The sequence below is a fragment of the Ochlerotatus camptorhynchus genome, unplaced genomic scaffold (genome assembly GCF_037179485.1).
Source record: "Ochlerotatus camptorhynchus isolate MF236.1 unplaced genomic scaffold, CSIRO-AGI_Acam_v1.1 ptg000303l, whole genome shotgun sequence".
Taxonomy (NCBI): Eukaryota; Metazoa; Arthropoda; class Insecta; order Diptera; family Culicidae; genus Ochlerotatus; species Ochlerotatus camptorhynchus.
The window spans coordinates 1020185-1048140 of NW_027040791.1; the positions used below are offsets into that span (position 1 = coordinate 1020185).

At 39.9% G+C, this 27956-nt stretch overlaps 1 protein-coding gene across 1 annotated transcript; it reads right to left on the reverse strand.

Moving 5' to 3' along the window:
- Positions 1-7391: 7391 nt before the first annotated feature.
- On the reverse strand, positions 7392-26637 carry LOC135707074 (epoxide hydrolase 4-like). The gene is made up of 5 exons (XM_065228815.1): positions 25949-26637; positions 8587-8685; positions 8215-8535; positions 7736-8144; positions 7392-7670 (listed from the first exon to the last, which is right to left on the reverse strand). Exons 1-5 carry the CDS (start codon positions 26192-26194, stop codon positions 7483-7485), a joined length of 1263 nt encoding a protein of 420 aa, XP_065084887.1. The 5' UTR covers positions 26195-26637; the 3' UTR covers positions 7392-7482.
- Between the last annotated feature and the right edge of the window lie 1319 nt (positions 26638-27956).

Here is a 27956-nt window from a genome sequence, read left to right on the forward strand (position 1 = left end):
CTCAGTTGGATCTAAGAGATAAAGTTATTATTTTTTATATAAAAGTTTCTACATATATGTGTGTAGAGGATCCAATAAAAATGATTTATAAAATCTTACTTGTTTACTTGGGAAAACATGAAGATTTTTTTTTTGTGTTCAGCGTATGCTTTTTTGATAAAGGCTTACTTCGAATGTCATTCAAAAATTATTCATTTGACTATCATTAATTTGAACAATGCATTGTTTGGCTCATAATCTTTAAACGTAAAATTAAAAAGTTCAGACAATTGTTGATGTCCGTTTTATAAAAAAATCTAGACTGTTCTTATATGTAAATATTAACGACATTTCTTTTGAAATAAACGTTCGAAACAAACTTGTTTTTGAATTAACAGTTACATGTAATTCTTGTGAACCATTTTCTATGCCACAACGCATCATTTACATGAACCTCAATACTACTCTTTAGCTCATGATTAAATATCATTATCGGAAGGCAATGTAAGGCGTAATTATAACCTTCCAGGAAAAGTGCCTGCAGGTACTCAAATGTTTCTACCCTCATCATTTTACCCAGCAGGATACCCAACGTCAATATGGCGTAATTCTATATCGTATCACATTTTCCTCATTCACCATTCCCACAATGCTTCCCAGTCAATATGAAATGTATGAATATTAATAATCTCCCAGATTTGATTTCAGCGCCATTGTAAGGCCATGTAACATTTTCTATATGCCATCCGTAATGATACGACAGATTATGTACGTAACCACCACATGAAACGCTACCATCATTGTTTATTCAGTAAATGTACGCATGAGTACATAGGAACCTACCCCTTTTCTATGATTTATGCCCCTCGATGGCGAACACGAACCACCTCGGCAACGGCGGTTGCGTGATTTCTTCTTCGCCATAGTTTCCATCCCTCAATCGTTGGCTAATGGGCGGAGCTTATGATGCTTCTCCACTTTCTCCGCATTCTCTTCTATCTACATGCGCACTCTATCGGATAGACATCGAAACAAGTCAGAGATTCACATTTATCCCGCACTAGCATCTAAGCGCTCAAACCCTTTGAGAGACACGACGTACACGACTGATTAAACACACTCAAATTTTAGTTTCGTCCACTCAAATTCGTAAAAGCGTACACTCAAAAAATTCCACACATTTTCATTGACAAATTTCCATGTGAAATTCCACATGATTTTCATGTAACCACACATAAACAGAATCCACTAAGGAGTACACATGAAATTTATGTGTCAAATTAATAGTATGTGTGGCTTTTATGTGTACACATATTAAGTATGTGTACCACACGTAGATATCATTTGTTTATCACATTGCAAAAAATCATGTATCACACACATAAAAACAATCTTTGAAATTTTCTTAGTATAGGTTTACACTGAAAACGAATCTTCCTCAAAGAGTGAGTCAATTTTACTCATTCGTATGGAGACATTTTTCTTCTGTTTTCATAGCAGTGATTATCAAAAGAGAAAGTCGATGTAGAGAATCGATCAACGCAGATAGGACAATTTGAAATGTTCATCGAGATTTCTAAAGGCGTACACAGAAGTTCAAAACTACCCAAAATTAAGTTCTTTTCACTCATCTCCCATGTTCCGTACAATAAGCCAAATTTGGGTAAACCGGCTCAAAGTAGTTTGCATTTAAGCACGGCAAAAAAAATTACCCATCGCTAAGTTATTTTAAATTTTTTCTACCCAAAATTAAGTTCAATTAACTCAAATTTGGGTATATCGCATATTACTCAATTTTGACTTCTTGTACGGAACTAGACGGATGAGTCGAATCTTTCGTTCTATTTTTGACAACAATAGCAAGAGGAAATGAAACAGGGAGAGGTCAAATAACTCAAATTTGAGTTTAAAAAACCCACGCGCTGGGTAGTTTTGTTTTTCTGTGTAGGTTACTCATGTGCTGAGTGGAATACGCTTTCTTCATACGAATGAGTAAAAGTGACTCAACTGTGTAAAAGTAACTCACTCACTGTGTTAGTTTCGTTTTGCAGCAAAAAGCAAAAGTATGTTCCCGTACCTGCTGCACCATATTATTTCATTACAGCAAGTTACAGAAAACCACCCCGGGAGCTATTTGACAGCACCAGTATAATGTCAATGTACCCCGAAAATTCTGGTACTCTGGTTCTGTCAAATCGAATAATGGTGGAGTAAATTTACAATTTGTCTTATTTTTGATCAACTCTTTTTTAAACGTTTTTGAGTTTTGTTTTTGTAAAAACATTGATATTTTTCTCATAGCTATCCAATCGACTCAACATAACGGGATCGGAAAATGCCTATCTGTGAGAGCGCGTAACAAATTTTTCTTAAATGAATTTCTCGGCAACCCAATAAACATGTACCATTCACTAACGATATCATAGATGGTACGACCATACCACATAAAGTTAATAATACCACATAAAGTTGATAATCCAAATTGGTGGTTAGGCGCTTCTTATGGTTATTGTTAATGCGGGTGTTGATTAATAGATTTTCAATCGAAGAACTGGTCTCGGAGATATGGACGGAACAAGACCCGAAAATCGCGAAATTCGCGATCTAAACGAAGCAACCAGCTAACAAAAAGTATTATGGTCACATTGAATGATGTTGATCAAATTTAGAATCGGTCAACTATTTCCGATAGACATGCATTTTTGGAGCTAAGTCGTATTTATTGGTAATAACTAATGCAAATTGCAAGCAACAACCACCAAATGAAAAGTATCATGATCCCATAGCCTCGTCCATAGAGCTTTAATGAACAAATTCAGAATCGGTCAACTTGTGCTGGAAATGTGGCAGGAACATGTTTTGGGGAATGTGAGCCATGATACTAAATTTGACCGGTATGGAATAAAACCTATCATGTTACAAAACAAATTACTTCAAATATGTTAACCAATTCAATTGTGGCCATTTCGAGCGCCGTGGATCACATTGGTCAGTTCCGGGCATGTCCCAGATGCCCCCGAGGAATTAACCAAACCAGACCAAATAATGAATTTTGATTTCATCAAATCGATTAAATTCCAAGATATGAGGAAAATAATGCAACATCAGTAATACGTCTCACTCAAAATCTATTCTTGGCCTGCTTTCGACGTCCACATGAAGTGAAACAACAACATGTTTTCTGATGTGAAAAAAGTTGTGCCACCAACGATGGCTGAACCCATTGTTTACGTACGGTGGAGACATCTACAATTTGTAAGTGGGTACGTGAAACTAAGATTTTCTGTCTAGATACTCGGGGGGTGCAGAAAACAGAAGCAACTACAGCAAAAGCAAAAGCAAGTACGAGAACAGACCTAAAGCCAATGTCGTGACGCTTGGAACGAGGCTTGTAGGCCATTTTACCACCGTGAATTTAATTTTTACTGATGCTTGCTCCAGAATTCGTAAAATGGCCGCACGCTGTATTTCATAGCATTCCGATTGTCTATCTTGCATATCAGGCATAACATTTGATAACGGCACAAAAGCATTTGTAAACAAACTTTCTAAGGCCCTTTACACGCGAACCAAAGTACGACCACGCAAACCAATACCACTTTCGGTAAGGTGATAGTTGCCCCTATCCGATGATGTTAAGGGTTTGCGTGGGCATACTTTGGTTCGCGTGTAAAGGGCCTTAGAAAGTTTGTTTACAAATGCTTTTGTGCCGTTATCAAATTTTATGCCTGATATAGTACTTGAACTAGCATTCTGGCACATAAAATCACATATTATTATTCTGAATGCAACGAAAAACCGACCAGGCCATTTAACGTAAGGTGTGCATTATATACCATAGAGGAAACTATTGTTTCGTGGACCCCCGGTAATCTGACCGTTTTTAATCTGGATACATCTTAGTTCGAACCCCGCTAATCTGCACGCCGTGCAAACTTAAACATTTAGCTCATGGAATAGTCCATTCTATTTAAGAGATGAACTAGCCATATGGCTAAAAATCTCTATAATAAAGAAAAAAAATTCCATTCTATATGCACGATGGTGGTCCAAAAGTGAGGATAACAATAACAAAACAACAGAGCGAAAGTGAGGATACCAAACTTCGCACTTGAAAATAGGATTACGCAAGTGTGCGAGTTATAAACGTCAGAAAATGCAATGGAGAAAAACAAAATGGAACGAAGGAGAACGGAAGGCATAATCAAAACAAAACAGCAAATAAGACTACCAGACTCGCTTCGTAGGGTTACTAGAAGTTCAAATTAAAAATGAACCCCGTTAATATGCACGAAGTGTTATTTACATTAGCGGGGGCACGGTATACCTATAGATTGTTTTCCCTAATATAGAAGGGAAGTAAAATTTGAAGCAAGTGAAAAATCATGAAATGGTTGCAAAAGAAGGATTGTGGCATACCTCTTTGTTTCCTCTTTTCACAGATGCGAAGCGAAATCCGTCAGTTTTCACCTAAAAAAAGTGAAAGTAATTAAAACTGACAGACACGTTTTGTCGAAACGTCAAGGATTCGCTTAGCTGCTGTGCTTTCCACGAGCAGGTGTATGCATGAAAAAGGTTATCGTAAGTGAAATAAATGCGATTCACAATAACAAGTGAAATAAATGCGATTCACAATATTCGGTTTCGTTGGATCGTATTTGTTTACAGTTCTGCGAAGTGAAATTTTTGTGAATTCCATTTTTCACGCGATCTCTATTCAGACCTTAATGTCGATAATACAGGAATGTTCGAGTTTGTCACTAAAAAGCTAATAAACCACCGACAAAACTACAGGAGCAAAGGCTTAATGGAACTTCTCAAACTAGCTCAAATTTTCATGAGGTAAAGATTCTGAATTGGGTTAAGAGACGACATCTCATCAATTTGACAGGTTGCCTACTCGATTAGAATCACTTGTTCCAAGACTTTGGCAAAGCCGGCACCGGTGGTGTAGTGGTAAGCGTGACTGCTTTCTCACCCCAATGAGTCTGGGTTCAATCCCAGCCAAGGTCGGTGAGATTTTTCTGAGACATAAAAATCTCTGGTCACGTCTTCCTTCGGAAGGAAAGTGTATAGCCGTTGGTCCCGGCCCATCATGTGGATGCGATATCCTGCGCAGGTGTGGAAGCTGCCTCCCTGCACATTCGATTGCCGTCAATGGATGGCAATCGATGTCCGTCGGTGATTGGTATTAGATTGCGGAACAGACACCAACGTTAAATAAAGGACTGGCAGGTAACCAATTCATGCTGAACATTGCATTAGGTCCTAAGTAACATTGACAGATTCTCTTCGTCAACTTTCTCTTTGCATCCCCACGGCCATGTAAAAACATTCCCAGCTATTTTCAGCACACAGATCGATAAAATAAGCTTTTATCTAGCATCTTATACGACAAACATAACAAAAAACGGTTCTATGCACAAGTTATTAACGAAAGAGAAAGTCAATGAAGAGAATCGATCAATGTTACTTAGGACCTAATGCTTGAATTGTTCCAATTTTGACGAGATGCCTCTTTTCAGTGCTGTAAATTTTCATATCATTCGATTGAAGATGAACCACTACAACCATTCAATCAATTCTGTGTAAACGAATTCTCACATGACCATAATTTGAAGAGCCCCTTTCTCATTCGAAGCTCATTGTCACTGTCAATTGAGTCACTCAGTATCATTTGATATACGACAGTGGAGTATGGAAGAAATCCAGGAAAATTGTCCCGAACAGACAAGTCGACCCGATGTCGGATCAATGTAAGGCTAATTTAAGGTCGATGTCGACCCAATGTCGTGTTAATGTCGGGTCAATTTTGGGTTTATGTCGGGTCAATGTCGGGTCAACATCGGGTTGGGGTTTGATAGAAGTCAGGTTGGTGTCGGGTTGGCTTAGCTTTTTCGCCGGAATGTCGACCAGAGCTCCGTTTGTGTGTAGGTTACACTCAATCGAATGATATATAGCGTTTCTCAAATGAGAATGATCCATGCCTTCGTCAAATGACTAAGCAACTGATATCACCCATTCGGAGGAGGTCCCCTTTGATAGCGAATAGCTACTTTTCTCATTTTCATCAAAAATGTTCAAATGATTTTGAGAATTTACAGCACTGCTCTTTATAAAGGGACCTTAGATAGCCTAGTCGGTAAAGCCGCGGTATTACCAAGCCGGAGGTGCCGAGATCTATTCCTGGCCCGATCTTAGAACATATTTTGGGTTGGAAATGTACTCGACTTTTCTGAGCAATAGTGTATCATTCTGCTTGCCACACAATAATACAAATTCATGCATTGATTGGCATAGAAAGTTCTCAATTAATAACTATGAAAGTGTACACTGAAAACTGAGCCTCCCCTAGCTCAGTCGATAAAGGCGCAGCAATAAAGCAAGACCATGCTGGAGGCAACTGGGTTCGATTCCCGGTCCGGTCTAGGAATTTTTCAGGTTGGAAAATTTCTCTACTTCCCTGGACGACAATAATTGTACTTGCCACACAATTATATTAATGCAAAAATAGTACAGGCATCAACTCTCAATTAATAACTGTGGAAATGCATCTAGAGCACTAAGTTGGGATCACGCAATAAGTTTAAAATGCGACGAAGAAGAAGAAGAAGAAGAATCACACTGAAAACGAAACTAACTCAAAGAGCGAGTTACTTTTATTCAGTTGTCGCATGACTAACCTACCCTTTTAGAAATTCCTCCATACAAATGAGTGAAAATGATTCACTCTCTGAGTAAAATTTGTTTTCAGTGCATCTAGAACACTATAAGTTGAGAGCTGGCAAAATGTTCGACCAGCACACTCATCGGCATACATTTGAAAGGAAATATGATGAGTGCCTACGTGGTTTCATCGTCCGAATAACCTCAATCGAACTGAGACTATCCGAGAAGATGAAGTAATGGTCTGCTGGCATGTTGAAAATCAACCGCAATGCGAAGTTGAGTGCTGCCAGCTCAGCTATGAAAATGGAACAAGGTTCCTGAAGTTTGCAGAAGGCGGTAGCGTTATCATTGAAGACACCAAAGCCAGTAGATCCATTGAAACGAGACCCGTCTGTAAAATATCTTTCGCGCAATTGACGTGTTGGTACGTTTTAGTAAAAATACGTGTAATAATAATAGGTCGAACTTGATCGGAAATCCCATGAGTTGCTTGTTGCATGGTCTGATCATATTCAATTGAAGAACTGCGATTGGTGAAGTGAACACGGTCAGAGTATAACAAGGAAGACACATTGACACATATCCGACGAAGCGGTTGTTGACTAGCCATGGACCAGGAGCGGAATGGAGACGACTTCAATGTACAGCAAAGGACATAGTGATACAGTTACAAAAAAAATTGCGACTAACTGTTAAGCAACGAGAAGTCAACTTTAATTTTTTTAATCAAAATTTAAAACAATTTAAAAAATATAAAATATACACCACACAAAATCTAGAAAAATAAGTCATACACAAGATTCACACTCAATTATCTGAACATGAACAGACATCCTAGCTTTTCAACATAAAGTTTGGTACATTGTTGAGAGCAGTTGCAAATGTGTAGCCTTCTTTGAGATTGTTGCCCAACTTGACTGTGTTGTTTGCCACAGCTCCAAAGCCCCCGAAAACTCTCCCCACAAGGCCTCGTGCAGGAGTCGGTGTGTTATTCTCCGGTGATCTCATAAACATCCGCTTCCCTGGAAGAAAAATAGTTTAATCAGTTTACTGGGATACTCAACGAGATAATAACAGGAATACCAACCTATTAAAAATTTCAGAAGAGTGCTGTTGAATTCTGTTGACATTTCCTGGTGCGGTGCATGACCAGATTGCTCAATGATTTTGATCACAAAATTTTCGCAGTAGTCTGAGCTCTTCACCACTGATTCCAACTTGTATATTCGATCCTCATTTCCCGTTATGATCAGGCACGGACACTGTAGAGTTTCACCGTCTTTTATCCGGAAGAACATGAAATTGCGATAGTAGTTGAGAGGACCCCGCCAGTCATCTGTTTGGCTGAACGTATACTTGTAGGCCTCCATGAGATTGTTTATCACAGATCCATTAGTTCCTGAAATGTACATCTTCTCCTTTAGCATGTGAGGATAGCACTTTTTCAGGATACGTTCCGCATTGTGTTGCATCTCCATTTCCGGTAGATATGGCAACTGTGGTGAAAATAATTATTAGAAACTAAGTACCTATCTAGAAATTATAACATAGGAAAAACTACAATACCTGAACAAATTCCAACCATCTTCGGTTGAATGGAGAATTTCGAGGTAAGTTATCCCACAGGAGGTTGGGATGGGGGGTTGAAACGCTGACAAACTTGTCTACCATTTCGGGGTTGGTGTGCGTAAAGGTCCATCCAATGATGGCGCCCAAGTCATGACCTACGATCGAAACACTCTTGGCGCTGATGGCTATCAGAAATTTGCGCAGATCTTCGCAAATTTTTTTCGGAGTGTAGTCAAAGCGCCACAGTGGTTTGTCGGAGTCGTTGAATCCCTTCAAATCTAGTGCAATCACGTGAAAGTATTGAGACAATTCTGAAATCTAAGGGAGAATTAACGCTTTTTCCAAAATAAATTTTTTATTAATACTTACTTGATAACGCCACCCAAGCCAGCTGTCGGGGAAGCCATGAAGAAGAAGCACTGTCGAGTTGCTACGGTTTCCAGCTTCTACGTAATGGAGCTTAGTATTCTGTACCAAAAAAAAAGTCGTTAGAATGTTGCATATCATATCACGACCGCTGAGACTAACTTAGTACAGGGTAACCGAGGTTTTTAGAAATTTATCATTCATCTGAGTAAAAGTAACTCTTTCACTGAGTTATTCTCAGCGGCCGTGTAGTGAGCAACTAATTAGTTGTTTATTATAGTCACTTGAGTCCTTTTCAGTCCCTTCATGACTTGTCTAGGAATACGATTGGAACCCGGGACCTTCAGCATGAGAAACATGGATTCTAACCACTGTACAGGCCCCGTAATGTGGGTAAACCACCTTTTCGTGGTACATTACGGGATGCAAGATCTACCATCGATTCCTAGTCTTGACTACTTCAAACTAGGGGAACAAGATTTTTCAGTAATCAAAGGAACACATCTTAGTCCTTGTTACTTTTTATGCCTTGTTGATAGTGATAAGGGACCTGGTTGCCTAGACCGAGGATGATCTTTAAACAAGGAAAAAATGAGTTAGTCTTCACCTATGTGATTCCTAATCTTCTATTCGTTGTTCCCTAGTTTGAAGTGGTTAAGACTAGGGTTCTGATGCATGGTCATTTGTTGCTAGGGAATTCAATTTTGACTGACAAAGGGGCTCGCCTTTGGAGGGTGTTCCAACACTCCGAAGGGTATAAATAGTGGGTCCTTTCAATTAGAATCGATGAAGGCAAGAATGTAGAGCTGGAATTAGGACGTAACAGCCTTTGTAAACAATTACTTCTCTCGTTGATTTCTACACAAACCAACATATCCATCGGGTAGGAGAAGTCTTCCTCTACTCGATGGTGATGTCGATTTGCCAGGGAGAGCCATGACTTCCGAGAAATCATCGAGGGAAGTCATTGTTTACAAAAGCTGTTACGCCCTAATTCCAGCTCTATCTAGAATAGATCAAATTACTGGTCGCAGTGGTGTTATGTCCCAAACAGAGGAAAAAAAACACTGAACAGACCTGATCTCAAAACATCAAATTTCTTAAATATTGTTTGCTTCTTTTTTTTTTGCTGGATTCGTTCTGTTAAATATATTTTTTCCGAAAATTGTAAAAAATATTATTTTACCAATTTTTTGCCATCCCAACTGCTGAATTTCCATAAATTACAAAAACGCCTTTTTGAAAAAAAATACAAGATCTAAATTGCCGAGTTTTTGCAAACATGTGAATGACTTCCCATGGTGCAGTTTCGAACCCCTTCGGATACGGTTGTGTCTAAAGTTTGCTCTCTGTTTTGTGCGTGCGTTTGCTTTCATAGTTTTCGGCTGCATTTGCCGGATTAGCGCTGGCACTCTGCCTCCCGGACGGTTATACGTGTGTGATTGGTGGTTTTCTCGCTTTCCGAGAAGTTTTAGAATCTAGAAAGAAAACATGATTCATCATGTTTGCAAAATTGCAAGCATCAGAAGATTTGGCGCTACCTGCGTTGTTTGATTTTTTATCCGGGTCCAGAAATGTTTGGCATCGCGAGTGATAATTTTAATTACATTTTTCTTTTCCCTTGTTTTTGGTGCTTGCCTCTCTCTCAAGAAGCCAGTATTTTTTTTTATTGCTTTTCTTGGTGCTGGCGTTCTGCCTTCCGGAGAATGCACGCGAATGAGGTGCGAAATGCTTCGTCAACCCGCAGGAGTGCCAAACGGCACATTAGGATCGACGCCAGTAAGATCCTAATTACGGCATACTGGACACGGCATGGAATTATGGACACGACACGGCACTATGGATTGGATACCACGCTACAGGGCTGACAGTCGTGCTATTCTGCTCCCTGAGTAAAGAAGGGTGACACCTTCTTGAAATGGCGAGTGGCCTAATAGCATAGAGGTAACTCTAAGACCAGAAGGTCCCGAATCAACGATCTCAACTTTTTGGCTCAGCTCTGGTACTATCTTCGGTCCCAAGCTAATCTATGCACCCCTCGAAACGTAGGAAAATCTACGAACCCCTCATTTTATCTGTCAAAATTTCATAGCTAATCAAAACAAACATAGAGTAGTACTAGAATTTATACTAGAATTGGGTACGATAATCGATTTGCTTGGAACCAGTAGGCTAGTCAAGTAGTGAGCCAATTTAAAATCGTTAGTTTCGAATTGATTGTTGCTAATAGTGCGGCTGTCCCCGTCCCGATAAAACCTTGGCAGGCCTCCGGATACGTTCAAAACTCGTCACCAATTGGTGGTTGGTGAGTAGTAGCATAGAGGTAACTCTAAGACTAGAAGGTCCCGAAATAGCGTGCTCAACTTTTTGGCTCAGTTCTGATACTCTCTTCGGTCCCAAGCTAATCGATTCACCCCTCGAAACAGAGGAAAAACCAATAACCCCTCATTTTATCTGTCAAACTTTCATAGCGAATCAAAACAAACATTGCGTAGTACTAAAATTTCGACTAGAATGGGGTACGTTAATCGTTTGCTTGGGACCAATAGGCTAGTCAAGTAGTGAGCAAATTTAAAATCGTTAGTTTCGTATTGATTGTTGGTAGTAGGCTCAGATGTAACATTCCTGACTTACGCTGATCTGGTTCTGAACACGGCCCCCATGAAGGACCGTGTCAACCCTAGCATGGCCTCCCTTCTTTCATAGATAACCATGGGATCATGATAGGTGACTACATACAACGAGTGGAGATAGCGGCCCGGAGGGGGGACCCAACAGAATGGAAAAAAACGGAGAAAAAAACAAAAAAGAATTGGTTGGAAATGCTAACATGAAACTTAAGTGTGATAATTTATTAGCTAGAGAATGATCTTTAGAAGAGTGTAGGTGGATAGTTCCGTTAGAGTACGGCGAGAAAAGCGAGATGCTCTTTGAGCTGAAGAAGGGCCCTTCGATCAATAGCTCAGCCTTCAAGGAGCTCGTCGAAAAGTCTCTTGGCGAAGGGGCGAGCCTAAGAGCCCTATCCCAGGAGACAGTGGTCGAGTGCAGGGATCTGGACGATATCACTACAGAAGAGGAGCTGAGAAGTGTGTTGAGAGTGCACTGCGATCTGAGAGACGTCCCGGTTGTAAATCCGGATGAGAAGGGCGTATGGCGGCATGCAAACGGTGGTGATACGGCTTTCGTCAGTTGCAGCGAACAAGCTGTTGGAGACGGGCAAGGTCAAGTTTGGGTGGTCAGTGTGCTCGCTGAAAGCCACTCCTCGGGTTACCAAGCAACTGGAGCGATGCTTCAAGTGCATGTGATTTGGTCACCGGGCGAGGAACTGCAATGGCCCTGACAGATCTGATATGTGCAGGAAATGCGGAGAGAAAGGTCACATTGCAAGAGGCTGCACGAAGCAAGCGAGGTGCATGCTCTGCAAAAAAAGAGGACGGAAATGATCATACGGTGGGAGGCTTCAAATGCCTAGCATACAAGTCCGCAGTCCGTCGTTGGTGGCTAACATGGATTGGAGAGTGTGCGAAGGATATACCCATAGCGACCATCAGGCGATCCGATATGGCATTGGCCAAGGTCGAGTTTTTTTTATTTTTTATTCGTCGTTGGGCGTGGCACTGCTCTCTTAATTCTCTTTCTCTGAGTGTCCGATCATCATTGCAACCATTATTGCAGCATGCAAAACGCGTTCAATAACATTCGAAAAACCACGTTTACTCTTATTAGCGGAATCCTTCATTAAAAAGCGGTGTCGCAAGATTGATGTCAAACAGCAGTTCATGGCAGCAAGGGCAAATAGCCCATTCCGGCACAGGTTCAAATAAGTGTAGTGATAACACGTCATGGTGTGAACAAATGATTCGCGTTAGCTGCCTGATAAGAACATGATTTCAAGAAGAGCAAACTACTTGAATATACCATAACACATTTTGGCTCAGAGGCAATCAAAATAAACTTCACAGCAACAGTGACGGTGATACGAAGTTGCCCATAGAACTGCTACATGCAAAACAAATGGCGTATACAGAGCACCGTGCTCAGCGAAGGTATTTGCCACCAAAAATATCCTGTGGGGTGGAAAAATTATTGGATTTAGATTTTACAAACCACATCGCGTTTTAGGGGCACTAAACTCACCATCCAGAAGTCGTTTTGACCTAAAAATTTAACTCGGTGCGTGGTTTTCTGCAGCGAATACCTTGATAGATTAAAGATTGTTGTAATTTTCATCACCAACTAGAGCAGGTTTCGATATTTTAAATTACACGTTTGACGATTTCAAATTTAATGAATAAAAGCTGAGATTTACTCGTCCATTGTTTTAATCGTTGTTCAACCAGATCGAAAAATGGGGGGGGGGTTACCATGCGTCTCCATTGATTTATAGTGACTGTAAGATGGTCACGACACATGGTAGTCTTGTCACATAGGAGTATTGAGCGAAAACCGAAAACTTGATAACCTAAAAAATATAACTCAAAAACGAAAAAAAACATCGATAATTTTTTTTATATGTTGTGTGAAAAAGCCTAAATTCTCATGGAAATATATCAAAAAATATGCGCTCTGTCTACAAACCATGAAAAGCATAAAACACACAAAAACAATAAATTTTTTTTTATAGCGGTGCCGGTGCTGTAGTGGTGAGCGTGATTACCTCTCACCCCAGCAGGCCTGGGTTCAATCCCAGTCGGCGCCGCCAGGATGGTCTGAGGCATAACATCTCTGATCACGCTTTCCTTCGGAAGGGAAGTAAAGGTTGGTCCTCGGTTCATGAGTTGATCGGTCGATAGGTAGGGTCTAGGTGTGGGAGCTGCTTCCCTGGCCTCGGTAGCATTGGTGCTCAGCACGGAAAACAAGATAGACGGAAAACAAATCAAGAAAAATAAAATATCAATGTTTTTTTTCTCCAATAGGTCGTATGAAAAAAAGCGTTTACTTTACTTTTCCCGTAAGAAAAGCACGGGAAAGTACACATTATTTTTAATTACCTTTCATTTGTGGGGGCTACCCCGGCGTAGTAGTTAGCATCCATACTTCTCACGACAAAGTCACGGGTTCAAATCTGAACCCCAGACAAGTCACGAATGACCCAAGAGCGTTAAAGTGACTGAGGTTGAAAAAGTCATTTTTGTAAAGAATCGATTTACTTCATTATTATGCCTTTGGGGATTTTCCTTATTAGAGAGTTGTATAAATTTTTCTCCATTACTTTACTTAAATCTTTGGTTATTATTAGTTAGGTAGCTTCCGATTCCACACGTTGTACACACTAAGATTATTTTACAGATTTCTGTGGAGACTGTTGGAAACTGAATTTAGCGGCGCCGGTGGTGTAGTGGTAAGCGTGATTACCTCTCACCCCAGCAGGCCTGGGTTCAATCCCAGTCGGCGCCGCCGGGATGTTCTGAGGCATAACATCTCTGATCACACCTTCCTTCGGAAGGGAAGTAAAGCCGTTGGTCCCCGGTTCATGAGTTGATGGGTCGATAGGTAGGTAGGGTCCAGGTGTGGGAGCTGCCTCTCTGGCGTCGGTAGCATTGGTGCTCAGCACGGAAAACAAGATCGACGGAAAACAAATCAAAGGAAAAAAAAAAAAAAAAAAAAAACTGAATTTAGGTAGTGTTGAGTACTTGGCACTGATGAAGTCTGCAAGTAGTAGACGAAATACGCGTATCTGTCAAAAGATAAGCAATTATAACGGACTTTAAAGGAAATAAACCAACCTGCTCAAAGCTCTTTAAAAGGGATTCCGTTAACAGGTTCGATAAATTTAAAGGATTGAATTTATTTGAGTTTTGCGCCTAATTTTCAATAAACATTGTTACATTTCAAACACATAATAACTTTTTTCCTAAGTCCAGTCGTCCTCAAGTAAATGCAAATTAATAATAATATTGTGTGTGGCAGGATAATTTCTCAAAATGGGATTATACCATCTGCTCTCTGTTTATGGCCGTACGACTGCGCCCATTGATTTAACACACAGCGGCTCATTATCCAGGATTCGCTCCTCAAGCCGCTGCCATAAAAAAAACTATCTACACACCTGTATAGAATCCTTATGGGCGGGGTTGCATCGCGCTTAAGAGCGGCGCGATTCGACGGTCACCAAATGAGAATTTAACATATTAAGCACGACAATAGTAATAATAATTTTAAACATTTTATATCATTTTCAAATGTTAATCGTGATGTCCAGCACCGAGATATTTTTTTCCATGATTTTAAATTAAAAACAAATAATTCATTCTCACATATCACGAACAACATGTGAAAAGGGCATACAAAGTTTTTTGTAAACCAACCTTCTTATGCCCTTTTCGTCAGTTGCACAGTTTCTCGCCACTGATATGACACCAACGCAAACCATCAACACCAACCGTTAGAGGAAACTTTCCCCTTCCCGATGATGTTGTTGGTTTGCGTGGGCGACCCTCGGTTAGTGAGAAAAGGGCCTATAAATGATTGTTTACAAAAAGCTTGTATGCCCCTTTTCACATGTGACTCTTGATATGGTATCTGTCATGCTTACCCGTTTTTTTTAGATGCAGTGGAAGAGAAACAAGTTTATAAGTAAATACTCTCAAATATACCTAAATAATCAACAAACCCCATAACGTGCCTTTTTTCAGTCCTCTACCTGGGTAGACTAGTGTATCTCATAACAGAGACAAAAAACAGGTTAACTAATATTACATTTAACCTGTATTTGAGATAAATTATCTAGGTACTTATCTGATGTTTACCATATTGTACCTAAGTAGCTCATCCCATAGAGATCTCCTAGCACAATCTGACCAACACTAAAGTCCAACGTCTAAAAAATAAGAAGACCGCGTCAGGTATCCCGCGATATTACAACTACTTAAAAAAGGCAACCCGTGGAGGTTTCTTACACTCACACTTTAAAAAGTTTGCTATAATCAATTGTACCTAATAAAGATAGGTATAATGTCAACATTGTAATTATTCTGCTAAATATATATATTGGGAAGTCCTTCACCTGTTCCATTCAGTTCATCTCTCTTAGCGTTTCAAGTTAAAAAGCAAGTTATTTTTTGACCATGGATAACAGTTTCAAGTGTTGTAAACCTCTACCTAAATAAAAAAAAATTTTGTTCAAAAACAAGAAACTTGTCTGACGGAGTTATAGAAAAAACATGTTTTGGTTGTAAAATACCTCTGGATAGTTTAAATATTTATAGTAGATGCCGTCTTCAAGTGTATCGTTTGTCATCAAACAAAACGCCTTCGAATGAAGGAATGCAGCAATATGTGGAACAACGTTCTACCAGTGGTGTACGCTCAATAGCACCCGTAGATATCGAGGGTGAATCCCTTGTGAATATCATCCCATCGGCAAGGTCTCTGGCTTCAGCAGATTCTGTTGTCAATAGAATCAGTTTGTTCCAAAATATTGAGACATTCAACCAAGGCATCATGGGTATCCATGTATCACCGATTACGACAAAGAGACTGATCAGTGCGTGTTATGGTCAACAACATATTCGACCTTTCGGAAGATGATGACCAAGGAATCCTCAACTCCAAGGCTTAGGATTACGATCAAGTGATGAGCCAACTAAAGGAAAAATACGCGGATCCGGAATACACTCGAGAAGAAAAGATACAAGTATTATCCGTATTACCCAAATCTTCTTCTTCTTCTTCTTTGCATTTCAAGCTTATTGCATATCGCATATTAGCTTATTGCGTGCTCTCAACTTAGTGTTCTAGATGCACTTCCACAGTTATTAATTGAGAGCTTTCGATGCTTGTACCATTTTTGCATTGGTATAATTGTGTGACAAGTCCAATCATACTTCTATGCCCAGGGAAGTCGAGAAATTTTCCAACCCGAAAAATTCCTAGACCGGACCGGGAATTGAACCCAGCCACCTCCAGCATGGTCTTGCTTTGTAGCTGCGCGTTTACCGACTGAGCTAAGGGAGGCCCCCAAATCTTGTTCTGTACAAATAATCATGCACGGACAGAAAATTGTTTGCATTGAACCAAAAAAAAAACTAATTGTATTTAAGCAAACAATTCCGGTTGAAATTATATTGCATTTTGTTGTTTCAATAATACTTATTCATATAAATTCAAAATAGGATTCTTTTTGTTTTAATCAGCCACTTTTCAATTGTAACTATTGTAAAAATAACAATATTCTATTATTAAGCCAACAATAGTTAATTTTAATTTAGCATTTATTTGCTGTGTTCAGCAGAATGAAAGCAAAAATAGCTACCAACGATTCCCTCGTTTTCACCCGGACAAAAATGTAAACAATAACAATACTTCCGCCCTTCCGCGTTCCTCGTAAGTATTGTTTTTAATTGTGAATTTCGGGAAATAAGTGTGAATTTTTCGAAAATCTTGAGACTTGAGGTAAGTAAGTATGCTGCAATTCGAGCTGCAGTTGATAAATATAATCAATATTTCTGTTTTTTTTTCCTTGATTTTTTTCCGTCGATCATGTTTTCCGTACTGACGAGTACCAATGCTCCCGACGCCAGGAAGGCAGCTCCCACATCTGGACCCTACATATCGACCCAACTCATGAACCGGGGGCTTTTATTCTATGCCTCAGAAATTCAATTGCAATTTCTGCAATTTTGTTTCAAAAAGAAAACGAAACATAAAAAAAATTGCCAGATTATTTTTGCATCAATAAACATATTTTTATTTCTACTGCGTGAATTGTTAGAGTTTATAAAATAAATATGATTGAATCAACCAGAAATCTCTTTTAAAAACAAACATATTTTTGTTGTTGACCCAGCTGCCAAATTTGACAGCTTACGTCAAAACCATGAAAGCTCTTGTAAATTCTAACAGATTTTCTTTTTGATTTAACAATCCATGGGTTTTTAGAAACAAAAATACTGGATTGTTGAAACAATAATAATTTCTTTTTGCAGCCAAAACAAAATGAAATTCTTATTGATTTTACGTCAAATATTATTACGTTTAAAATATTTTTTTCTGCGTGTGGATGAATTCGGTGTCAACAGATATACCAAAGATGAATACTAAGATGAAACTGTCGGAAGAAAAACTTTCTATTTTAGTGTCTTCTTTCACGGTCCCTTTCATCCAATGAGAACCCCCCGTATTCAAGGTAATTTTGTGGTTTTGCTGCCCCCTCGGAAGAGATGAAATTTTGCGCTCATTTTTATCAAAACAATCACACCAAAATCAGAGATGTCCCATTTTTTAATTACTCGATTAACAACTAATCGATTATTTTTTGTTCGCTGTGCTGCCATTTTTCCACCAATGAGAGTGCAGCACATGTTTGAAACGATCGGTGATGATCCTGTGGAGATGTTAATGCTTATATCGGCATGATCTAACCGATTATAAATAGTTTACTTTTCGGTTCGTTAATCGATTAAACGATTATTCGAATGAAAATCGGACATCACTAGATGAATGTGAAACGTCATTTCAAATATAAGGCCGTTCATAAATAATGATACAATTTGAAAGGGACCGGGGCTAATCACAAATTACGTCTCCATGGTAACTGAAATAAACACGAGTGTTCACCGGTTGGATATACTGTAGCTACAAAATGGTGAGTTGACAACCTGGAAGGAGCGGAATACCTAGCCCTGGTTCTCACAAGTTAGTTCCTACTTCACGCCTCCTCGAGTCATATGATAACAAAAGACTACCAGCTGAAACATGGACACAGCTGGGTGCGGTAGCCTGGGAAATGTTGCCAGTCCGACAAAAGCAAAGTGAAGAGGTGCGACGCGAACACTGGCGCGGTAACCATAGTACCAACAATCAATACGAAACTAACGATTTTAAATTGGCTCACTACTTGACTAGCCTATTGGTCCCAAGCAAACGATTAACGTATCCCATTCTAGTCGAAATTCTAGTACTACGCAATGTTTGTTTTGATTTGCTATGAAAGTTTGACAGATAAAATGAGGGGTTATTTGTTTTTCCTATGTTTCGAGGGGTGAATAGATTAGCTTGGGACCGAAGAGAGTACCAGAGCTGAGCCAAAAAGTTGAGCACGTTATTTCGGGACCCTCTGGTCTTAGAGTTACCTCTATGATAGTACGGTGATAGAGGAAATGCTTCACCAAACCTGAGCGTCTGTTCACCATGGAGGTGCGGCTCAAAACGGCGTCTGTTCTCCATGTTAGGAGCGGCTAATCACCGTCCTAGTGCCAGCGTGGAACTCTAAACAGAGCTGTGCACGATGGTCCCCCGGCGAGACAGGGGGTTGGGGCAGGTCCAACAAGCCGCCCTGAAAAAAAAAACAAAGTTGCAAATACTGAAGAAAGAAATACGGATCGAAACAATCGGCACAGACCTCCGCGACGAAATAAGGACTACGATTGGAAACTCGGAACATGGAACTGGAAATCGCTTGGCTTCCCGGGCTGCGATAGGTTAATCTATGACGAACTTCAACCACGCAACTTCGAAGTCGTAGCACTGCAGGAACTTTGCTGGACGGGACAAAAGGTATGGAAAAGCGGGCATCGAACGGCTACTTTCTACCAGAGCTGTGGCACCACTAACGAGCTGGGAACCAGCTTTGTAGTGCTGGGTAAGATGCGCCAACGCGTTATTGGTTGGCAGCCGATCAACGCGAGGATGTGCAAGTTGAGGATTAGGGGCCGTTTCTTCAACTACAGTATCATCAACGTGCACTACCCACACGAAGGGAGACCCGACGACGAGAAAGAAGCGTTCTATGCGCAGCTGGAGCAGGTGTACGACGGCTGTTTGCAACAGGACGTCAAAATTGTCTTCGGCGACATGAACGCTCAGGTAAGACGGGAGGCAATGTATAGACCGGCAATCGGGCCAAACAGTCTGCATGCCGTATCGAACGACAACGGCCAACGATGCGTGAACTTTGCAGCCTCTCGGGGCAAGTCTCGGGGTATGGTAGTTCGAAGTACCTTTTTCCCCCGCAAGGATATCCACAAAGCCACCTGGAGATCACCTGACCAACACACAGAAAACCAAATCGATCACGATCTAATCGACGGGAAATTCTTCTCCGACATTATCAACGTCCACACGTACCGCAGTGCGAACATAGATTCGGACCACTACCTAGTTGCAGTATGCATGCGCTCAAAACTCTCGACAGTACATAACACACGTCGAAGTCGAACGCCGCGACCCAACATTGAGCAACTACGGGACGAGGGAGTTGCCCAGGACTACGCGCAGCAGCTGGAAGTTGCACTATCCAAGGAAGAGCAGCTTGGCGCAGCTTCTATTGAAGATGGCTGGAGGGAAATCCGTTCCACCATAGGTAGTGCTGCTGCAGCAGCACTAGGTACTGAAATCCCGGACCGAAGAAATGACTGGTTTGACGGTGAATGCAAACTGTAAGTAGAGGAGAAGAATGCAGCACGGGCGAGAATGCTGCAACACCGCACGAGATTGAATGTGGAGCGATACAGACAAGCGCGGAACAGACAAAACTCGGTTTTCCGAAGGAAGAAGCGTCAGCAGGAAGACCGAGATCGCAAGGTGATGGAAAATCTGTACCGCGTACACGACACACGAAAGTTCTATGAGAAGCTAAATAGTTCGCGCAAAGGCTACGTGCCGCAAGCCGACATATGCAAGGACTTGGACGGTAACCTTCTCACGAACGAGTGTGAGGTTATTGAGACGTGGAAGCAGTACTATGACGAGCACCTCAACGGTGAAGCAGCAGAAAACGAAGGTGGCACGGCAACAGACCTTGGAGCACGCGCAGAAGACGACATCTTCAAGAAGTTGAGGAGGAGATCGGTCGGCTGAAGAACAACAAAACAATTGGTGTAGATCAACTACCAAGTGAGCTATTAAAATACGGTGGTGAAGCACTGGCTAGAGCGCTGCACTGGGTAATTGACAAGATTTGGGAGGAGGAGATATTACCGGAGGAGTGGATGGAAGGTGTCGTATGCACAATCTACAAAAAGGGCTGTTGGATTGCTGCAACTACCGCGCGATCACACTGCTGAGCGCCACCTACAAGGTACTCTCACAAATTCTATGCCGCCGCCGCCTGTCACCATTTGCAAGAGAGTTCGTGGGGCAATACCAGGCGGGATTCATGGGTGCCCGCGCTACCACGGACCAAATTTTCGCGATTCGGCAAGTTCTGCAGAAATGCCGCGAATACAACGTGCCCACACATCATTTGTTCATCGATTTCAAATCCGCATACGACACAATCGATCGAGATCAGCTACACAGAAAAAAAAGTTGTTGAATATTACATCCAAACTGCTGCAACCAGGTCAATCCATCGGTTGTGTAATATAACGTTGTACGATGTACATCGATTTTGCGAAGAAAATTACATCCATTGATGTAATATTGTATCTGCTTTTTGCTATTACATCATTATTTTATACATCAGCTTGAATTACATTGATCGATATTACATTTTTTTTTTGCTGTGTATGGCAGTTTATGCACGAGTACGGATTTCCGGATAAACTGATGCGATTGGTCAACGCGACGATGGATCGAGTGATGTGCGTTGTTCGAGTATCGGGGAACCTCTTGAGTCCCTTTGAATTTCGAAGGGGGTTACGGCAAGGTGATGGACTTGCGTGTCTGCTGTTCAACATCGCGTTAGAAGGTGTGATCAGAAGAGCTGGGATAGCCACGAGTGGCACGATATTCAGGAAGTCCATCCAGCTCTTTGGCTTCACCGATGACATTGACATTATGGCACGGAACTTTGACTGAAGGCTGAAGCTAGGCGGATTGGACTTGCCATCAACGCATCAAAGACAAAATACATGAAAGGAAGAGGTTCTAGAGAAGACAATGCTATCCTCCCACTCCGATTTCAGATTGACGGTGACGAAATCGAAGTGGTCGATGAGTTCGTGTATTTGGGCTCACTGGTGACCGCCGAAAATGATGCCAGCAGAGATATTCAAAGACGCATTATGGCAGGGAATCGCGTCTACTTTGGACTCCGGAGGACGCTCCGGTCGAATAAAATATGTCGCCGCACGAAGTTGACTGTCTACAAGACGCTGGTTAGACCGGTGGTCCTCTACGGCCACGAGACCTGGACTATGCTCATGGAGGAGCAACGCACCCTTGGTGTTTTCGAACGGAAGGTGTTGCGTACCATCTACGGTGGAGTACAGATGGACAACGGAACGTGGAGGAGGCGAAAGAACCACGAATTGCACCAGCTGCTGGGAAAACCATCAATCGTCCACATTGGAAAAATTGGGCGACTACGGTGGGCTGTGCACGTCGTAAGAATGCCGCACGACGATCCAGTGAAAATGGTTCTAGAAAGCGACCCAACAGGAACAAGAAGAAGAGGCACGCATCGGGCAAGGTGGATCGACCAAGTATAAGGTGACCTGCGGACCCTTCGCAGACTACGAGGCTGGCGAACTGTGGCCATGGATCGAGTAGAGTGGCCTTAGCATGATTGGTTAGGTAAGGTAAGTAAGCTATACTGTAGCACAGGTAAGATTTATACAATTTTTAAACACCATCAAGGAAAAATTAAAAGTAATTCTCATTTTCTTCTCGTACCAAAGCAGGACATGGACTGAGAGCAGAGTTAGTAGATACAGTTGTGAGAATTTCAAGATGACGAAAAAAGATGACTTGAAATTTCAAGATTTGAAGATGACGATATAAGCAGAGTTATGCCGGACCAAAGGGATTATGTGTCTGTAGTGACGGGTGGTGTAAGTCAAGTAATACAAAAACGTCTACTAACAATGTCGCTCAAAGAATCATACTTGCATTTTACGACTTGCTTTAGCTCATTTGCAGCCCTACGGCCAAAAAATTGTAAACTTGTGTTTGTGTATGTACGATTCACGAAAATGTTAATCTAATGTTAAACCGAGGGGGGCGACACATCTCTCTAGATGCTCAACAAATCTCTTACTAGCGAATCAATCTTCGAAAAATCTTCTTTCATTTCTCGCATCTACTTGCATCGCGCATAATATTTTTGCAGTAAAACTTCAGAATCGTCATCAATCTTTTTTCTATCTACTCAGTGTGTGCGTAGCAAAGCACAGCAAAACACAATTTTACCTGCTTCGTAGATAGAGTCGCCCCCTCGTGTTAAACAGCCTGAAAAAAAGATCGAATATTGTGTGATCGCACTATTTTTACGAAACAACTTCTTTGACATTTACAATCTAGAACAGACTTTTGCCATTTTCGAACGTGCATGAATTGTTACGATACGTCATTATCTATTACATACTTTTATTATAAAATCGCATTAACTTGAGAACGGCTGGACTTAGGAAAAGTTTATTATTTAAAAATTTATTGAAAATTATGCGCAAAACTCAAATAAATTTTTATTTTACTTTTATTTTACTAATAATGCATTTTCATAAACTTTAACAAAAAATTAAAAAATATAAAGTTTTGTTTTTAAGCGAGTTAGCAGCCTACACTTTTTACCAAGTTCCGAATATTGTGATATAACCGGGGGGGGGGGTGTATTGAGATAATCAACGTTTACGTTTTTTAATATTAATTTACTAAGTTTATTTCAATTTATTTTTTAGTTAAAGATAATTTAACTACCTACAACTTCTTTTCAGATATCATCTTGATCTAATTAATAGTTTTCGTGTTATGATTTTTTTAATATAATTTTTTTTAATACGCTCTTTTAAAAAGTTACTGTGAAAAAAAAATATTTAAATGAAAAATGCAACCATTGGTAGCAGCAAACATATGAGTAATGTTTCATTCAAATCGAAAACAGTCATGTCAAACCGGTTTGCAGCTGGAAATTCGCAATATCAATTTATTTGAGAACCATCCTAAGGTTGACAAGAACTAAAAGAAGGGGTGTTTTAAGCACAAAAACTTCACCAAAGGCACCAACTATCTAAATATTAAAACCAAAGTATTAGAACATTTTTTATGTCTTTTTTTTTAAATATGTGGTTTGCTGAAAACTATATTTTGCGTGAATCTTTATCTCTAAAAACTATTTTTAGACAGACTTTTGAAGCTTTATGAGACACATGTTTTGTTCTAAACGTTTGTATTTTTTTATAAGTAAGGTATACTCAATTATATGTTTAAATATGAAAAAGCCAATTTGATGAATTGAAATTAGCTGAGCTACAACTTTGCTCAATAGTGTACACACTTAATCACGGCTTCCCTGTTCGGTTACAGTTTTCGAACTGTAAATCATAAAAAATACCGAACATACAGCTATTCTCAATGAAACTACTGATGTTCAGTAGCTTTTGCGACAAACTACTGAATACGGTTATAACAAGTACGGAATTTTCCGTAAAATAACATATTTACGGTTAATGACTAAAACTCATTAAAATAGAGTACCGAGTTTTCAGTATTCATTATGTTTTACTGAAAAGTCATCAAATGAAATTCAAAATTGCTGATCTCACCAGTAAGTGAATTTGCTTGCATCATCCTGCTCCGTTTAACTTCGCGCATTTGACCTCGGAATTCGCTGTGTGATAATAGAAAACCTTTGTGAAAATTAGTGAAGCGTCTGAAAGCCAACGCAGGAGTGCAGAAACTACCACGTAATACGGCAGTTTATGCACTCCTGCATCGACTTCCAGATGTTTCAATGATTTTGAAGGAAAAACATTCACTGACATTGACTTTAAGCTCCAGGCAGCATGGACATGCAATCCGGCACACCAAGAGAGCCACCAACCAACCAACCGGCTGAATCACCAGGAAGCGGTAAATTTGAAACTCAGTCTCCTAATAAAAATCATAAAAAAATGAACCATTTTAATCCTCCCCTTCGTATGAAACCTAATTGATGAATTCACTGACTTATTCATCAAAAAACTAAAATAAAAATACAGAAAAACTCAGCAATAAAAATATAAACAAATAAATTACTGAAAAGTCAGCAATTCATTTATAGAGTTAAACGGTAATTTTTGACAGTTCAGAGATTCTGCAATTTACGGAGTTTTCAGTAAAAGTAAAAACTACTGGGTTGACTACTGAAAACTCAACTGTTGAAAAACCCAGTAAAATTTTACCGACTTCGGTAATCTAAACTCTGTGTGTATACCTTTATTTCTGCAAATAAAAATGTTAAACAATTTATTTCAATTATTAAACCACCCTAGTATTAAAAAAACATGGACTTAAAAGTTAAAAAGTAACTTTATACAAGACACTTTATTCTAATGTTTCAATTTAAGGCTCTAATTTCATCTTTCCTGTTAAATTCCCATTCTGGACCTCTGTGCAATGTGACATAAGCACCAAAATCCAAAAAATGTTCAGGCATTACTATTAAAAAAAATAGTTTAAAGAGACTTTACCCACTTTGGGCATTCGTCTCTGCATTCAACCGCATTGTAAGAAGGCAAATTTGCACCACACATTTACATTCTCATACAAGAAGATTTCAGGAACAATCGAATTTAATTTTTTGCTGCAAAAACGAGATTTAAAATCGATTTTTTTAATGCACTGAATTAGTGAAAATTGTATTGCTTTTGCACGACAGAATAACTGGTGCACTTTTTCTACTGTATACTGTATTCAAAGGACTACCCTAATGAATATAAGTGAAACATCCCATTGAATTATCTCGCTCCAAATGTTGTTTCAGAATCGATTTTTATTAGTTAAGTAGGTTTCGATTCTATACGTTGTAGTTTCATTTTTATACCTGAGATCTTGACAATTTTTTTATAATATTTTTTAGGGGATGAGTACTTAAGAGGTTATATTTTCATAAGTTCTTTAGTGGGAATGATACTGATAAAGACTGCACATTGTAGTCGAAATACGTATACCAAAATTAATTAAGTGGAATTAAATGGAAGATAACATTTTTTGCTGTTTTACTTCGATATATATATAAGGACGGTTTGGCAAATAATTCACTTGCCAATTCATCTATTTGTGCGTTATGCAAAGAAAATCCCCATAGAAGGCGGACATTTCTTAGAAAATATACGTATTATATATAGAAAGAGAATACGTATATATAAGAAAAATCTCCAATCTACTATCTACACAAAATAAATAGTGCAGTAACCTCTGACAACCTTGACAACACTACCGCTTGACCTATTATGCGAATATAATTATTATGGAAGCAAAAAGGAGATCAAATGACGCACTAATGGCCGTCAACCTCAATTAAGGAATGACCATAAAGAATGTTCTAAAATCTGTCATCTTCAACACCAACGGTGAATCACACATTACCATGACCAAGCCCACATCCTTCACCTCAAGCACTTGAATCAAATTGGGACCTTCAACGTGTTTGAAATCGTTCATCATTATCAGTCGATCACACCATACTGGCACTGACTATGCTGTTAATCACATGTTTATTTACCTCAAGCTTCACGTACGAATGCCGCCCCATCTTGGTTTCGGTCATGAAATTTGGCTGCATGTTTGGAAACTGGACCTGCTCGATTGCTCTCCGCATGATGGTGGTCTTGTTCACACGGCCCTTTATGCACTCAAACAGCCATTTCAGAAGCACTATCAAGTTTGCAACCAGGCACCGGAGGTACACTTTGAAGATCTGCTTCTTGGGGACGATTTCAAGGACTTCATAATTTTTTGTTTGGGACATTTTGAGCTTGTTATTGCTGAAGATAGTTGGTTTGACTACACTGATTATGAAATTTTCACAAACTCCACTTCAAACCATTTTCCATAGATGTAAGTTGCAATTATTACGATTGTACCTCCATGGCGCCACTCACTTTCAACTAACTTGATTGATTTCACACTTGAAACTGACTAGACTTTGGTACTGTCCAGCACAACGGAGGCTTATTCACATTCGGAAACGAACGCAGCATTAAAAGATTAAACCTGGCGTATCACTGTTTATTATCAGCTTGTTTAAAAATGTCTTGTAACATTTGCCCTTTTCCGTTATAGGTGCTCGGTAGCATCAGACACCATTCACGAGATTCACCAAAACATAACACTTGTTTGTGTTTTCATTTCACTGCAATTCCGGCGCTCAATTTCTGGAACTCAGGAACACTCCAGACGCAACTCAAAGGAAAAATAATCACTCTTGTTTTTCGAAAAAAAAAAAAAGAACACGACGCCATTAACACCATCCACATTTGACCATTGCAGTACAACCTGTAGGTTAGACTAGACCCACACAGCTAAAGAACGTGATCTGCAGCATAAAGCAAACATAATCCGGTCCATGTTGTGGTGGCATTGTGTTATGGCACAGCATATAGCTAAGTTACCACCACCTCGTACATTTCTATGCTAAAGAGCAAAGTCCATCAGTTTTGTGACGTCGAAGGAATTCCACGCACGCTCGTAGCACGTGATTCGTAAGTAAGTACTTAAATAAGCGCTACGCTAACGTAACGGTGATGCTTGTTTGTGTCGCATGAAAACTTCAAACATATAGATAGGTAGTAAAGATAAGATTTCCAATGTATCTTCCAGAGGATTCTATGTAATGAAACTACTACCAAAGTTTTCTTCCAACGAACTGCATCACACTACCGCTCACTTGAAACTGACTCCGACTGCATCTAATCAGAATGTTGACCTAACCATAGCTGATTATGAATACATGTATTCGTGACGGAGGCTAATCACGACGACGTGACGGTTTGTTCTACGTTGTTTTACCATATTCTACATCTTCACATTCTTGTGTACCGTGCTTTGAACTTGAAGCAGGCGACAAAAAATCTATTTATATTCTACACATGCCTACAAGAATGAATAATCGGTATTGATCTTTTTCGCATATTTCCTGTCTAGCGTGTAGGCGGATTCATTTTGCCACCTGATGACCATTCTTGTGCTTACATTTCTTATATTTAATAGGTACGTGGTTGGTTATATGGAACCCTAGCTAACGCAGGTGCCTAGGACACCTTCTTCCCATTTTGTGAAGCATCCCTCCAGAATTTCACCAACCAATGGACAATGGGCCAGTATCATGAATGCGACAGGCCTGTCATGCTGGTTACTCCATGAGTAACCAGCTCCGCAGAATGATTCTTGGGCGCAGACATTTCGATCTACATGCGCTCCAGGCTACAACAAAATGCATAAGGGAATGTTTAGACGCCCATCTGGATCGCTGCAAACATACAGCATCAAAAATATTCTGTATTCATCTAGAATGAATGCAAAAATTGAATTTCAAATATAAACTGGTGAGCGTCCATCAGTTACAATCAATTTAATTTTATTCGGGCCGCCTCATGCACATGCACTCCTGTGTAGACAACTAAAGTTTTAAAGCCTTTGGAAAATGAAAAATATTGCCTGGAAAAACTCCACCTGCGAATGAAAAATGTGTTGCTTCCATCTGATACCTACAAACAGTTTTCATAAATGCA